This window comes from Euwallacea similis, chromosome 36 (assembly GCF_039881205.1).
Source record: "Euwallacea similis isolate ESF13 chromosome 36, ESF131.1, whole genome shotgun sequence".
In the NCBI taxonomy this organism is placed as follows: Eukaryota; Metazoa; Arthropoda; class Insecta; order Coleoptera; family Curculionidae; genus Euwallacea; species Euwallacea similis.
Window position 1 is genome coordinate 631,591 of NC_089644.1, and position 15,973 is coordinate 647,563.

At 33.2% G+C, this 15,973-nt stretch overlaps 4 protein-coding genes across 5 annotated transcripts in view; 3 read left to right on the forward strand and 1 right to left on the reverse strand.

The window, feature by feature from the left end:
- Window positions 1-61: 61 nt before the first annotated feature.
- Nlp (Nucleoplasmin) lies at window positions 62-4,330 on the forward strand. 2 transcript variants are annotated; one of them, XM_066404864.1, is made up of 5 exons: window positions 62-221; window positions 371-502; window positions 561-710; window positions 1,530-1,648; window positions 3,768-4,330. In XM_066404864.1, exons 1-5 carry the CDS (start codon window positions 200-202, stop codon window positions 3,870-3,872), a joined length of 528 nt encoding a protein of 175 aa, XP_066260961.1. In that variant the 5' UTR covers window positions 62-199; the 3' UTR covers window positions 3,873-4,330. The 2 variants fall into 2 exon arrangements, with proteins under 2 accessions (XP_066260961.1, XP_066260959.1); XM_066404862.1 differs by lacking the exon at window positions 3,768-4,330 and adding an exon at window positions 2,124-2,312.
- A 112-nt stretch (window positions 4,331-4,442) lies between these two features.
- Window positions 4,443-6,136, reverse strand: LOC136418705 (flap endonuclease 1-like). The gene has a single exon (XM_066404861.1). The coding sequence runs from the start codon at window positions 5,913-5,915 to the stop codon at window positions 4,584-4,586; it is 1,332 nt and encodes a 443-aa protein (XP_066260958.1). The 5' UTR covers window positions 5,916-6,136; the 3' UTR covers window positions 4,443-4,583.
- A 276-nt stretch (window positions 6,137-6,412) lies between these two features.
- scat (VPS54 subunit of GARP complex scat) lies at window positions 6,413-12,144 on the forward strand. Its single transcript, XM_066404857.1, has 8 exons — window positions 6,413-6,900; window positions 6,960-7,145; window positions 7,455-7,662; window positions 8,053-8,214; window positions 8,279-8,527; window positions 8,587-9,007; window positions 9,059-9,719; window positions 11,834-12,144. The coding sequence occupies exons 1-8, from the start codon at window positions 6,526-6,528 to the stop codon at window positions 12,041-12,043; spliced, it is 2,472 nt and encodes an 823-aa protein (XP_066260954.1). The 5' UTR covers window positions 6,413-6,525; the 3' UTR covers window positions 12,044-12,144.
- A 2,919-nt stretch (window positions 12,145-15,063) lies between these two features.
- numb (NUMB endocytic adaptor protein) overlaps window positions 15,064-15,973 on the forward strand; it is a 37,659-nt gene continuing 36,749 nt past the window's right edge. The window contains exon 1 of the mRNA XM_066404860.1: window positions 15,064-15,303. The gene's annotated coding sequence lies outside the window, so the exon portion shown is untranslated. The remainder of the gene's footprint in view (window positions 15,304-15,973) is intronic.

Sequence of the window (15,973 nt, forward strand, 5' to 3'; positions counted from 1 at the left end):
GACATTAATACCGACAGTTGTGACGTTCGGCCTTGACATTTGTGATGCCCGCCTCCATAGTTCATTTATTTTATTTTTCATTCAAGATAAAGCGTCGAATTGGGGTTGAGCGTTCTTTTGCTGTTCTGTCCTCAACAGCCGGCTTCACTCAGATTTTTCACGTGCAGAAAATTAAATTCATTTTCATCCACAAATTAAAATGGCAGATGAGTATTTCTTCGGTACGTACTGCTTTTAAATTGAATATTCTCGACAGGGGCGACTATATTTTCGTCGCCCATTGCCGATTTCGTTTGTTTGAGGCTGTGCCAAAGCCGGCATTTGGCGCCATTTTCTGTTCAGTTTTCTAATCGTTTATCTGTTTTTTTAGCTCTGACTTTAAAAGGCAAGAACACAAATGAAGTTTGGGACCCTGAAGCGAAAGGGGCCGGGGCCGAAGATTACCAAGGAGGCCACAAGCTTATAATTAAACAGGCTCTCTTAGGGGCCGAAGCGACGGAAGGTGATACAGTGAAGTCATTTTATTCTCGTGATTATGACCGTCCCATTTCGAATTTTAGGTGAAGTTAATGTGATACAAGTAGAAGCGATGACCTGGAAAGACTCAGTTAAAATTCCAATTGCGACTTTGAAAGCAGGAGGCCCAAACAATCAAGTGTTGTTGGATCTTTCATTCCCAGACCCTCCAGTTACGTTTACCTTAATTCAGGGTGAGTCTTGCAATTTTGGAATGGTTCGTTTATACACGTTTTTTAATGGCACTTATATATTGTTTAAAAAGTTGGAAACACAAACAAGAATCAAGGCAAATAATGTAATTAGGGCTGAAGCTGTATTTATAAGTTGGCACAGAGCAACACAAGCATAACAAGAAACGTAAAACGTTCAGAATATGTGGTTTAATTTATAGATACATGAGCTTCACATAGATCAGCATTGTATCAAGCCAATCAGAAGGTGTTATTTTCCATAGTAAGTTAGAAATCTATGACAACAAACACCATGTAATAAAAAGAAGATATGATCTATGGTCTACCAAAAATGAAATTAAATGATTGATATAAAACATAATCTAATGTGAAGTCATAAGAAATGCTGTAACCAAACCAGACAACTATCTCACAAAATTAAATTTATAGAGTGAATTTTATAAGAAAGATTGTGCTGTGTTAGTGTATACTTAGTGTTATGTATCTAAAGATTGTCTCAATATATAAAATACTTTTGCTACTTGACATTCTTAAACCCAGATTTATAAGTTCATCTAAGGCAGGGTATATAATATAAACAATACAATAATGTAAAAAGGTTAAATAATTACAACATAAATAATGGAGAAAGTAAAATAGTTTGCCACATTCATTACCTTAATTTTATGTTATCTTTCATAAAATTATAAGTCGCAAGTAGGATATATTTTCCTTTGTGTACTTTGTTATGAATATTGATGTGTTGTGAATGTTGTGGAATACTAGAAATACCATCAAAATAATTTCAGTTTGTATATTAACATTTTCTTTTTGGATTAGGAAATGGACCAGTTCATATCATAGGTCATCATCTAATTGGTGGACCTATTGAAGAGTTTGACGAAATGGATGAAATGGAAGAAGAAATGATTGAAGATGAAGAAGGTGAAGAGGGAGCAGTAAGTATATTTTTGTTCAAATTTTTATACAATAATTGCTTTGAGATTTTTTCTATTTTCCTCATCATTGTTCATGTAATTTAAATGCACTTTAGTTTTAAGGCAAGTGACAGTTTGCCAGTAGGAGCTTTTTATCAACTTCTTAATTAGAACTTTTTAGAAAACCACTTAGAGGGTGGTTGCTTTAGAAAGTTTATTAGGGTGTAATAATAAGGCACCAAAATTTGAAAGAACACTATTTCATCTATAAGTTTATTCTGTGACACAACCCGATTTGTGACAATGTAATTAACATTAGAGTTTTTTGAGGTACATTTATTCTGATCACAAAGTTTCATGCAATTTCAAAATTATGGCATATAGTCACATATATCCACTGGATGTCTGCTTCATGAAGCCATGAAGTTTATTTATAACATTAAGAATATAAACATTTTCTGATATGGCATTAATGTTTTCTGACTGTAATTGTCAGTTTCTAGGAAACTCCCTAGAACATAAGCTTGGGAAGAAGCTCGGGAATTTCATAGCTAGGAAACTGGCAAGTAACATTTTTTATATTCATTCCCCAGTCTATCACACTATCGATAGTCTTAATATCATAACTCATAGCTATTTGCTTGTAGTACCTTTCAACCCAGTTGTGTAAATCATCAGTCCAAAATTGAATAGTCGTAAATAAAACAATAGGGAGGTCCACAAAAGAAATTCTATTTTAACATAATAAAATTTTTAGAAATGGTCATATAATTGCATGTAGAAAATTTTGCGAAATCATAAATTGTTCGCTGGGAAAAGCCAAACTCAAACCATGTTTGGTATGTTTTACCGCAAACTGCTCATGGTTCCAAATAAATAATCAGATGCGCCGTGTGATATTAAAACGCTAACCGCCTCGTAGGATATCACTTGCTATCCTCATTATTTTTGACATACTTATTTTAAATTTTGAAACTAAAAGCATTTTTTCCCATTTTAATTTGTTCATTAGATTTTAATGCTTTGCACGTGATTGTGTGACTACAATTTTCTACAATAAGTAAAAAGCGTAGATCTGCCTATTATACACGGGAAATATATGCTATAATAAGTTTTGTGTGTGTGAGAAATGCGCGCTTTTTAAATCCTCGTCGTAAATACGTCATTTGTGGTTGCTATTTTAGCAAGAAGTTAGGCCTACATGGAGATTATGCAACTGTGTTTCTTACCTTTCAGTCACTGTTGTATTAAGTAGGCACATGCATGCAGTTAAGAATAGTTACTTTTTCATTAGAGTACTAATCACAAATGATGAGGAAAGTAGTTTATATTTTATGACTGTTAAAATATTTATTGGTGTGTGGTTACGGTAAGAGGCCTGTCCAATAAATATGCGAACTAGGATGATTTAAGATGCATATTGATAGTCCCAAAGCTAAATTATTGGTTGTTGCCTTGAGTGGAATATTAGCTTAGTTGATAAATAATTTAGGCAGGATTCAGGAAATAACTGTCTGTTCAAAGAACAAGCGCTCTACATTGCATTAACTATATTATTTGAATCATTAAGATGTTCGTGATTTCGTGACATATTTTTATGATATACTTAACAAAATTAAGGGAGAAAAATAGGCAATTGTTTTGAGAATAATTAAATGCTGTGGGAAATCAGGAAAATCCGAATGATAATCAACGGATTCATCAGACCCAAAACTATATGTCCAAGATAAATAACGAGGATTGTGGAACCGGCCAAAAAGAGATGTTACCAGGTGGATTGATCCCGTGTGTCAGTTTTATAGTACATGTGTGGTACGTGTAAAGTAAAGACAGGCTCATTTTCTTATTAACGCATACAACATAAGGTTCATAAGAAGTCGCATTTGACATGATTTAGCTGAGTCAAGCATTTGTTTTACGTGGTACAGTATATCCTTTCATATTCATACATGCACTGGAAAGATGGTAATAATTGTAATTATTTAGGGTTTTTATTTTATATTTTACCTTAATATATAAAATATAAGCTATACGTTTCAGACGGATATTGGTTAATGTGCGACTTTATCAAATTTTATCTGAATTTACTATCGGCTCGCAAATACGTGCAATAAATTAAATATTGTCTTTTAATTTATAGGAAGAAGAAGAAGATGATGAGGAGCCCAAATCGAAGAAAGCCAAAACAAACAATGTAAATAAGGGAAAGACTCCTGTAAAGAATAACGCCAAACCTAAAAAATAAGTATTCAGTTCCATGTCTTAGTATTAGGTTTTACATTTTATGTTCGGAATTTGTACGTTACTTTCGTGGTATAAAAAAAGGGTGGTTGTTAAAACCTCACTCGAGGAGGCGTTGAAATGTCAGTCATGTCTTGGATAAATTCATCTGTTAATCTGTTGTTCATATGTTAATACGCTCATACATTACGGTAAATACGCTTAATCAACGCCCTGCGTTTATGACTCACCGCCTACTGGGAGGTTTTTTTTTTTTAATGATCACCTATAATTTAGGATATTTTTCATATTGCCGCTGCTATTTCTCATTTAACCACCCAATAATGTAAGTTTAAATGAAAGTTTTTACACGTAAAATTGACATTTTAAATTCAAAAGGTAGACAGTCTCGAGGATTTATTATCCAAAGGAGACTTATTCTCCTGTTGTAAATAATAATCTCATTAAAATAGTTTTTTCTAAGATTTGGTTTTCTTTTGTTTTAAGTTCTGCATAATTATAATCATTTACAACAGAAAATGCTGGTTTTAGTGAATTACCCCTTCAAGGAACTTGCGCTGGTCTTTGGGTTTTTCTCAATGTTAAGGGAAATTTATTTTTAAATAAAGATAACATGTACTTGATGGAAAAGTATATTCAGGTCTCGCAAAAAATGAGTTATGTACAATCTATTTATAATATTGTAATACTATAAGAAAACTTCATGAAAGCTGAATCAATCCAATTTCAGGTCTTTCACAATGTAATCTGGAATTCCTATTTTCTTTATCAAATTGTTCATCTCTATAGGTCCATGTTCCTGCATTTTCAAGTGCAAATCTTTGAGACTCTTCTCGCACGCGATCTTCCAAACATCTGTGGATTTCTTAACTTCCAATGGACTGTGTTTATCTTTGTATATTTGAGCACGCTTCATCTTCTCTAAAGTCTCTTCCTTCTGTTTTACAATATCCTTCATTTCTATAATTCGTTTCAATAAGTTTTCTTTCTGATTTTCATAACTTTGTGGGGATGGAGTAAACATATCATCATCACTCTCTTCAGTGTCAAATTTTGAAGAAATTTGTTTTTGAAATTTCTTGCTCTTTTGCTTTATGTCACAGGAGATTTTTGTTCCTATGTTAGTCTCTACCTTAATTTTTTTAGTTGATATTTGAGTCTCATTAGTATTGTCATTTTTTGTTGAAATTAAAGGACAATTTATAGCAACATACTTTTTCTTTATACCCTTATTCATTGTGCTACCTATTGCAAATCCAATCAAATCATCATTTTCTACTGTTAAATTCTTTGTAAATGACTGAAGACATGTTGAATTCTCAGTCAAATATTCTTCAGTGGTAAACTTAGTTAATGATTTTTTGTCATCTCTATCATCACTGTCTAAAAATTTCCTTTTTTTTCTTGTAATAAGTAAGCATTCATCACTCAAGTTACTATTCAAATGTCTCAAAATTGGTTTGTCTTTGTTATTTATTACAGAGCATATTAAAGAATTTTTTTCTGAGAATTTTATTTTTTGGTTTACCTTGTTCCCCTCACAATCTGTGTCTTCAACAGCCTTGATATTTTTTCTGTTATCCAGTTTTACTTCACTTTCGAGAAGAGTTTCAATTTCTTCCTTATTGATTTGTTGGTGTTCTAATTTAGCTTTCTTATTCACATTTTCTTTTTTGACTGAAGCTGATTTTTCTTCTTTTAGGTATGATATAGTTTTCGCAGCAGCAACATTAAATCCCTCATTAGCTTGGAGGTTCAGGGTGCCTTTCATAATTTTTTTATTATTAGATTGAGGTATTTTATGCTCATCTTCAGTTTGGGTGTCCACTAAGTGGGGTTTTATTAGTGTGCCAGTGATTTCTGGTATATTTAGCATATATGTCTCTTTATTCTTAAGGGTAGTTGAAGTGTCTTGTTTGCTTAGGCCCAATAGATCAATGGGTGTTTTCTTGGAACGAGACAGCCCTACCCTTCTACATGGGGTAAGCAAGCTCTTGTTTATTCCTGTTGGTATGTAATTTTTGGGTGGTCCTTCGGGAGTAGACATTCTCTCAGTCAATGAGAGTCGTGTTTATTGTAGAAATACGGGAAAGGCTAAGAGGTTGATCCTTGTTTTCCACGATAGAGTGTTGGACCAACAGTTAAGTAGGCATGATTGAATTACGAAGAATTTTGTAACACATAACCAATTCAATTAAGAATAAATTATTTAAGATTTGAAGTTGCTTTTCTTTGTCACAACAAACACTTTTAAAATCAATTACAATATTAAACTCAACTACTGTTTTGAAAGTAGAGAAATCATCCCGGTACAAAGTAACATTCTCCACTTCATTTGTGTTTCTAAAGAAACCCTCTTTTGAATTATGGCAATACTGCACATATACTCTTGTTAGTTTATTCTTTTTTCTCTTTTACATATTACGATGCAGCATTGTCAGATTGTGGGAAAATTCTTAATTATCAAACTAAATTTTAATCAACCAATAGGATTTCGCGTCAATTTAGGAAAAATGTTCCATGCTGTCACTCCAACGTGTCAAATTATCAGCTGAGGCGATTAACAAATTATTTGATTCTTCAGAAATATTCAAGCAGGATGTTTGGGAAAATAAAACAATTTCATCCTTGCATACAAAGGTAGCACAATTAATAACATGAGTAACGACCAGGATGAGCCGTGGACCATCTACAAAGCCTCGCAATTTTTACCGGCAGTCTTAAACGATCCCAACAAAGGTAAACAGTCCAACTTTTTCACCAGAACTTGGGGTGATTCCTTTGTGGAGAAGACTGTGATTGAGAAGAGCCCTTATTTACCTGAAATTACTTATGCCCATTTTGACCATTACTTGCGGAAATATGGGAAAAGATTGAAACGACACCAGAGGTTTAGCCTGCTTAAACCTGAAGAAAATGGAAAACTCGATGCCAAACCTGTTATTAGCAATGATGTCTCAAGTTTTCAGGATAAGCTGAGTGTGATTCCAAGTATCTATTTGCAGAATAGCTTCAATTTGAATGATCCTAAGGTGTGTATTTAACTCCATAGCTATTATAGCTGACTAATTTGTTGCATTATCTTTATTAGATCTTTAGTCAAGTATTTGAAAATGATTCAAAGTCCGAAAATGATGTACAAGATGAACTTAGTCATTATTTGGATATAGTTGAAGAGCAAATAGCTAAACAAGTATCTCAGAAGTCTGGGGCATTTTTTCATGCCATGACCTCACATGACACCATCATGGAACAAATGGGGGTAGCAATTAAAGAGGTAAAAATTGATCTAGCTAAAGATAACATCAACTTTCACAGTTCTTTTTCTAATTGATCAATTAACTGTAATAGAGTTTTCATGGATCCTTTCATAATGATTGTGGCCCATCATCGCAAAGAATTCAATTCACTTCAAGGTTCATTTATTATTTCTATTTCTTAGTTGCATTTATTACTCAATTTGAGTGATAAAAAACTACAGAAAGTTCAGTGTCATGCTATAATAATGATAATTAGAATATCTCATTTTATGCTTTAAGTGCTTTTCTGTTTTTATGTCTCTGATATATTACCTTCTTGATTCCAGGTTAGGTGTCTTCGGTCTACAGTACAAAAAGTTGATAGATGTCTTACATTGGACACTTTAAGACTGCTAGCATTTGCTAGATCTAAAAGGAATCACATAGCCCTAGTAGACAAGTTAAAGCTAATGGCAACAGTATTACAGACCCAGCCAATGCTACAGTTATTGTTGAGTTCTTCTGATTATGTGGGTGCTTTAGAATTAATTGAAGGTAGGAACCAAAATGTGTGATATACACAGGGCGATGTTTAAAGTGGGGATATCCTGTTATCAAGAAATAAAGCAGCCATTTTATATAATTTGATTATCTGCTGTTGAATATGTACCAGTGGAAAAAAAAAATGTGCGCTATCTGAAGTTACCTACAAAATTTTATTTAAAAAGTTCAAGAGGTTTCACAGAAATTAATAAATTTTCATTTTAGAAATAAAATTTTAATATATTGGGAAAATGTTCAAAAAAATGTTTTTTTCTTGTTTGGTAGTAGAAGAAAACTCTCAAATTAAAACAAGAAAATAATGCAAGAATGAGGAGTTAAAGTAACCTTTTTATAATTCACAACTTTAAGTGTTTCTTTTAATATTTTCAATCTCATTTTCAGGTACACAAGAAGTTCTTGCAAAGGAACTAGCAGGGGTAACTAGCTTACGACATTTACCATCTCAACTAAAAGAAATGTCCAAGCTAATAGACAAAATGTTAAATACAGAATTTGAACGATATGCCGCCGCTGATTTACACAGACCTTTGAATTCTGATGAGGGTTAGTAATTGTTTTGTTAGTGAATGTAATCAGTATTTAGGTTGAATGTTTATTATAAATTCAGGAGTGTTAGAACCAGAAAGACTTGTAAGTCTCGTGGCAGGGCTCTTGAGACAAAATGACTTGCAGTTCTTAGAAACCTATAAACAGGAGGCCGTAACAGCCGCTCAAGCTTTGCTGAAACAGTTGATGATAGAGCAGTTAGCGGATGCAGAAGACGAGTTAAATGAGTTAACTGGATCAGGAGAAGTTGCTCCTTCCATGGATTCGGCACATTGGTTAAAAGTGTTAAAATTAGGAAGTGATGCGTTAGGTGTGTATTATTATTAATTGACCATGTTGGGTTAAATCTGTAGTGATGGTTATTTGCAGGCAAATTGATGTTCAGAGTCAAAGCTGTTCATGATGTGATAAAGGAAACTTGCGATGTCACCAGTGGTTTGAAAGAAACTGTCAGCATAGCCTCTAAAGGCAGTTTAGACCATTTCCAGTCTCAAGAAGACCATGTTCAAGTCATAATCAAACTTAAAGTCTTAATAACCTCAGTCTGTGATTATTGCAATGAGCGTTTAGCTGTACTAGTCAGTACTCAGAGTGATAAAAATACGATAACTGCTCATCAAGTGGCCGATTTGGCAAAAATAGTCGAGGAATTTACGTGTTTATGTGAGAGGATTTGCGGCAAGCAGAGTGCAAATTTGAAAGCAGCTTTTAAGATCCAAGCTGGAAACTATGTTCACAAGTTCAATCAGCAGAGGAAAAATAAACTGTCCATGCTTTTAGACGCCGAAAGGTTAGTCGAATGTAATGCTTTAATTTAATTTTTGCTGTAATTAATTTTCAGGTGGAAATCAACAGACGTGCCCATGGAAATCCAAGTGTTAGTGGATAAACTCGTATTAGGCGACGTAATGCAATCACTTCCAGGTTCACCTTCTGAAGAAGACATAAATACAACATCTGTAAACAAGCCATTGCCCGCCTTAAGAGTCAGCTCCCAGGAATATGTTACTATAGGAACAGTATTAATTCTAATCCAGTTAGTATCTGAATATTGTGTGTGCGCGTACGATTTGCAACTCTTATCGCCGGTAATAGGGAAAAATTTAGCCGACCTTTTACGGACGTTTAACTCGAAATCTTGTCAACTTGTTTTGGGTGCGGGCGCATTGCGGACTGCGGGTCTTAAAACAATCACTAGTACGAATCTAGCCTTAGCGTCCAGGTCTTTGCAATTAGTGCTCTGGATGATTCCTCACGTACGAAATATCTTCCAAACTCTCACTGGCGATACTTTCAAAGGGTTTGATACAGTCGAACAGGATATTGGTCATCATATTCAACAATTGGAGTCCAAGGTTTTGTCTATAATTAACACTTTGGTTGGAGAGCAACTGGCTGAATGGGAGGCCAAACCTCCAGTTCCCAGTAAGCAATTTAGGAATATCTCAAGACATGTGACAAAATTGCATGAAGCTGTGAGTTCAGTGTTACCAGAGGAGCAGGTGAGCTACATGAATTTGTTTTGAAAATGATATTCTCATTTTAGCAAAAAAAGGATTAATTAAGCGTTAATAATTGTTTATTTTACTAAAAAAAACTGAGTTTCTCACTTTATTTATACAGAGTGAGTCATCATAATGGCAAACTCCTTTAATGTTGGTCATAAACAATAACAGGATTATGAGAAATATAAAAAAGGGACACAAATTATATCTATTTTGATTTTAAATCTCTTAATAACCGTTTTATTTCAATCTACAAGGCAAAATCATTACATGGTTGATGTGAAGAAAAGCAAACATTTCTAGCGTGTTCAAGTGGTGTAGATCAATATTGTTGACTAAGCGATTTGCTTTTGGTCCCTAATTTTTCAATTCATAGGGATAAAAGCAGTGATTTTGTTAACTACAATTTTACAATTTTACAATTAATTTTACAATTATTTCAAAAAGAATTTTTATATCGTTTATGAAAAAATCATCTAATATTCTTAGAGATTTCCAATGGCCTTTGGTTCTTAATCTATAAAATTATTTTAGTTATACGATGTCTCCAAGATACGGATGTCTTTACTTTGGATGGGGATCTCAAAAAAGGCAATAGATAGAGATTTAGTTAAATGGGAGAAAAGTCGTGTATTCAAGGCAGTAGTTTCACAATGGAAACAGATCTATAAAATTACTTTTGATTTTTGGTTTCAAGTAAAACTTACCTGTAAGCATTCTAAGTATAGTACCCTCCAACGGCGTTTTCTCAATTATGTTTCATTCAATAAATGTCCACTTTTCGTCATTAAATGTCAGCTGCACGACACCTATTATCACTAATTAAATGTCAGCTACGCGATACTTACTATCAATAACTAGACATCAGCTACACTAGTGACGCATCTCACATGTCTTTGAAATAAAAAAACACATGATTATCTCGATTAATATTTTATTCCATATGATAAAGATCTTCTTTGGCTACGCGGTAACAGTCGACTAAATCATCTAAGAAGTGATGTCGGTTTAAAACATCCAAAAAATTTATAGCTCGCCTTGGGCAAAGATACAGTCATAGGGCTACACGATACGCGTTATGAAATAATAAATGTACTTGAATTTTAATATTTTTAAATATTGGAAATATGGAAAATTAATTCGGTACATGCTTATCTTGAACATGTTGTATGTTATATAATGTGTCCAAAATAAGAGTGGTTAAATGGGAGAAAATATACTAATTTAAGAAGATAATTTCACGATGTAAACAGATTTGCAACATTATTTTTGATTTCTTGATTATTTTGCCAAAACAAAATTTTCAATTTACCCTTTTATTTTTTCCGCAGTTTAATAAGAGAGAGATGAAAACTAAAACCACTTTTTCATGGCAATTTTTTTATTAGCTTCAACATGATAATTTTTTTCGTTTTATGGCATTTTTTTTTGTTAAAGTGATCATCAAAATTTTTTGAAATATGGCCCTGGAAAATTTTCTGTCGATTATAAGACAACTTGTTATTGCAAATTCATTGATTTGTCTCAACAGCGTGGGATCCCCATGCTGGACATCTTCATCTTGGACAAGCCGCACAAAAACCGTTGTAAATTAATAGTTAATCGAAAGACTAATACAGTCAGAAGAATGAAGCTATATTAAAGTGTTTAGTAGTGAACTAGTGACATAATAGTGGACTGTTAGGTGTCGAATAGTAGTTTTGTTTATTTGTTGAGGTACTAAATAGTGTTTACGTCGAAAGCGAGTCTACCGGACTTATGCGAACCCCGAAATTGCAGCAACGGATTATCCATGTAGAGTTAAGTGAATTAAACGAATGGTCAGGGATATAATATAGGTTGTATTTTTTATTCTGTAAAATATTGAGCTGGACATGTAAATGCGATATTGAAGCATTATTTATGCTTCCATTATGATAAATGATTTATCTATAATGGTCAGATTCAGTAGAGATAACAGTTGTTCAATAGTATCGGAACTGTTCGAAATTCGTATTTGAACGGTAGCGTAGCGTTGAAATTCCAACAGTTACACAATTGCTAACTCAACTGAACCCGACCAATGTGTCGAACATAGAATTTTGCCACTTTCAATAATCCCTGTTTTCCAGGTTAGCGACATTTACCAAGAAATCCATAAGAACTTCAAAACTCGAATACGAGAGCAGATTCTTAAGATGAACATTCAAAGCGACGGAGGCCCACAGCATGGCGTAGTTACTACTGAAATTATATTTTACTTACAGACTGTGAAAATGCTGAAGGTTTTGCCTGAGAAATTCGTTAGCGATAAAGCCATGGACGATATTTGGGACAGATAATGATGGATGTTTAGGAAAATTCAAGTTTTACTTGAGGTTAGTTTAGACGTGTAACACGTACTTTTTAGGACTCTAAATTTTATATGGTGATCGGTATATTAGGGAAGAGATCCAAGATTATAGAAATGTTTTAATAACCCGTTGCAAACGGTTTAATAATAACTGTTTTTATGTTATGAATATGCCATGTAATGTAACTAATAAGAATATTTATATAAATGGCCTTTCTTCAGAATTAGGCATTTTCTTAGATTTGTAATAAGAAAAAAATATTCTAAGAGAAAACCTTCAAAACTGGCTTCATATTAATTTAAATGGGAATTTTGTCTGCTGATACTGGACTCATGTCCTAAGCTGCATCAATTTAATCAGTAGTGCAGCAATATGATAATTGACTTATCAGTATTATCCTATATAAAGATATCTGGCTTATATGAAATGTTGCACTAAAGCTGCCTATATTTGAGAATTCTGTGAAGTAGATTTAGTATCGGCTTTAGATTTGACTGCACAAAGAGAAGGATTGCATTGAGGGGAGGTTATGATATAACTTATTGAACGAATATTTAAGTAAAATTTGTGACATTTTTTTAATACTAGCTATAGAACAATTTCACACAAATATCAGTTTAACAAATTCTATCTTAACCTTCACTCGATGCTATTCTTACCTTTAAATGCTTTTCCAACTTGTCAAAAAACGATTGGTGTCGTGAAAGTCAAACTGTTTTGCCCCAGTATAAATAACGGAGAATGATGGCAGCTGGATTTTTACATAGAAATAAGACTAATCTGACAAATGTCAAATATTTAACGTAGAGAGATTATTAAGCGTGTGTCTAGACAAGTTTGATATTTTTTAGGTCTCTAACCTGAACTAACCTTGTTCATATGTCAAATTCAGCTGCCGAGGTGTTTTATACAAGAAAAAAGCGTTTGATTTCCATAGCACCGCCTGTTTTTTAATTACTTGATATAATATACAGTATCTTACAATTTTGTTCGTACACATGGATTTGTTAAACAAAATGCTCGATTTTCGTTATCAAAAAATGATTTATTTTACTGTTTTCTTAATTTTTAACAAGAAATGTATTTTAAATATAAAGTACTTATGTACAAAGCCTTCAAATTATAAACAACAAAACTAATCAATAAATTTAACAAAAATGCTTCATCTTCATACAACATTTATATTCGTACACTTAAATTTAAATATAAAACTAAACAAGATTTTCGATTAAACAATATCTAATGAATACTTTGTCGAGTAGTCCTTTGCTGTGATGACCGCTTGACATCTTTTATTCATAGAATAAACTAATTTTTTTATATTTCAGGACTGATTTTTTTCATTCTTGTAACACAATGTTTTTTAATTCTGTTTTTGGTGAAGTTTGAAGTTTTCTTATATGTTTTTTTTAAATTTCCCACAAATGTTCAATTGGGTTTAAATCTGCTGAGTGTGGAGATGTTTTTAACAATTTTGGAACATTCCAAATTAGACATTTTTTGTTAATTAAAGCCGTGTATTTAGGATCGTTGTCCTGTTGAAATCTATAAACATTTGGTATTCTTAATTTTCGCGCACTTTGTTTTACGTTCTTTTTAGAATATCATTATAACCATGTTTATCCATAATACCATCTATAAAATGGATATTTTCAATTCTATTTGAAGACATGCAGCCCCAAACCATTAGGGACCCACTTCCGTGTTTTACAGTCGGAAGTGTATTACGAGGATTACTATCTTCATTAGCTTTTCTCCACACCCTATGTATACCATCTGACTGAAAAAGATGAATTTTTGTACATAAGTACATATATTTAAAATATATTTCTTGTTAATAATTAAAAAAAAACAGCAAAATAAATCATTTTTTGGCGGCGAAAATCGAGTATTTTCTTTAACAAATCCATGTGTACGAACAAGGTTGTTAGATACTGTATGTGTAGACAAAAGAGTCAAACGAGCACTGATATTAATTTTACAGGTTATTAAATATAGGCAACTTTGATTGTACCCATTCAGTAATCCAAAAAATTGTGACAATTTTTATATATAATTTGGTTATCAAGTGATCATGACAGATTTTTTTGGTCGACATCTTCACTGCCTGTCATGTATTATAAATATGTTCCCGATCATTTAATTTAAACCAATATTAAAATTTCGTTTGATTTTTTTGTGTTTGTGTACGGAGCTTATCAATTATTCATCTTAGAGATATTATGATTTGAAATTATCGAAATCTTTTATTTTTTGTTGTTGTGTTTCGTTAATTTATATTAATATAAGCAATTTAGTCTAACGCAGAAACATGGTTTGATTTGTGCTAATTACTGAATTATCAATTTCCTTCTGGTTGAACAGTCCAGAAAGAAAAAGATCTTCAGAAGATTTTCGAAGACGTAAGGGATGGTCCAACGTGAAAAAAAGAATATAAGAAAAAATACGATGAGCTCCAGAATGCTGTGGAGGAGAAATGAGTGCAAAAAGTAACAAGTTCCAAAATTTAGAACTGAAGTTACACACTATCGTAAAGACAACTGTGTGGTGTTGATTTACAGTGACGCATATATGATGACCTTAACATTTTATTATTTAAGCAAATCTACAATTTAATCATTCCCAATGGTTCTCATTAATAATATTGAATAGTGCATTCTCTATCAGTTAAAAAAAATCATCCTGTAGATAATACTATAAATGATACGATGTGAAGGTATACACATACTACCTATTACTCAATAGATTTGCATAAAAGAGCTTTCCCTATTCCTTGGGAGATGGCGCCACTGATTAGCCTTGCAGGAGTTTGCTCCGCATCAGCAGGAATCAAATCGTTAACAGACTTCCTTCTTTGTCTAATAATTCGCCTTTCTCCATCAGCGGATCATGAAAAAGAAAGACGGCGATAGACAACCAATTCTAGGAGATTAGTCGATATTTTACTTTGCAGGAGATTGATGCTTCATTTCTGTCTGCTGCAGGCTGTCGCCATATGGTTATTTCCGTCGATTCTGTGTGGGGTTGTTGAATCCTCCTGCGGCGACTTATCTTGTGCACCTAGTTCAGACACAATCGCGGATTTTCCTTTAGATACCGTGGTTTTTAGGTGAAATTCAGGTGTTAAATCCTGGTGGAAGGTTGTGATTTTTCTTGATTGAAGTAGGAACGCGGCAAAACATAATTCTCGGATTATGCGAATTTTACTACGGTTTTTCAGTGCACGCTTTTCTGAAATTTGAATATAGGTGAGTCAGTTCAACACCTGAATTTTTATTAACAAAACATGATTATTTGAATGAGATAAGAAAGGTGAGACTTAAGTTTTTTCCTGTTTATTTATTAACTAAATACTGGAGCAGGTTTGTTGGGAAACAGGTGGATATTATAACATTTGCAGCTATCGCGAAAATGTACTTTTATGGCAAATCGCACAAGGCCGAATGTTGACACCTTTTACCGCTATAACTAAATCCCCCGTCTATTAAGCAATTACTGTATTATTACTTTTACGTTCGCTGGGCAGCAAATCCATCGTCCCATATTAAGTTAATTTGAATAAAATTGCCTTGGATTATTATTAAGGAGAGCCGTTTACGACGAGCGCCACATAAACATTCGTCCAGTAATATAATTCATCCAGGAAGTCTGGTCCGCTTTCCGGGTGACGTAATTCTCTGGTGAGAATTAGTCCTTTTAAGCAGGTTTTGGATCTAAAGATAGGTTTCAGCTTAACCAAAAATCGAGTAATCAGACCGACACGGTCATTGCATGCTCTCATCAATCCGCAAACTTTTTGTTGATTATTGATCTGCATCGTCCTGCCTACCCCACACTGTAGAAGAAGAGATATCTATGGATTACATTCAGGACCTCACGGGGATATTTTAAGCAGCTTCATCGTCTTGCAGTTGATGG

Excerpts from the sequence above, each read along its gene's own strand:
- Nlp (XM_066404862.1), top strand. The coding sequence starts at position 200 with ATGGCAGATGAGTATTTCTTCG. Across the intron at positions 222-370 it reads GGCAGATGAGTATTTCTTCG|CTCTGACTTTAAAAGGCAAG; the intron begins GTACGTACTGCT and ends CTGTTTTTTTAG. Across the intron at positions 711-1,529 it reads TACGTTTACCTTAATTCAGG|GAAATGGACCAGTTCATATC; the intron begins GTGAGTCTTGCA and ends TTTTTGGATTAG.
- LOC136418705 (XM_066404861.1), bottom strand. The coding sequence starts at position 5,915 with ATGTCTACTCCCGAAGGACCACCCAAAAATTACATACCAACAGGAATA.
- scat (XM_066404857.1), top strand. The coding sequence starts at position 6,526 with ATGAGTAACGACCAGGATGAGCCGTGGACCATCTACAAAGCCTCGCAA. Across the intron at positions 6,901-6,959 it reads TCAATTTGAATGATCCTAAG|ATCTTTAGTCAAGTATTTGA; the intron begins GTGTGTATTTAA and ends TATCTTTATTAG. Across the intron at positions 9,008-9,058 it reads ATGCTTTTAGACGCCGAAAG|GTGGAAATCAACAGACGTGC; the intron begins GTTAGTCGAATG and ends ATTAATTTTCAG.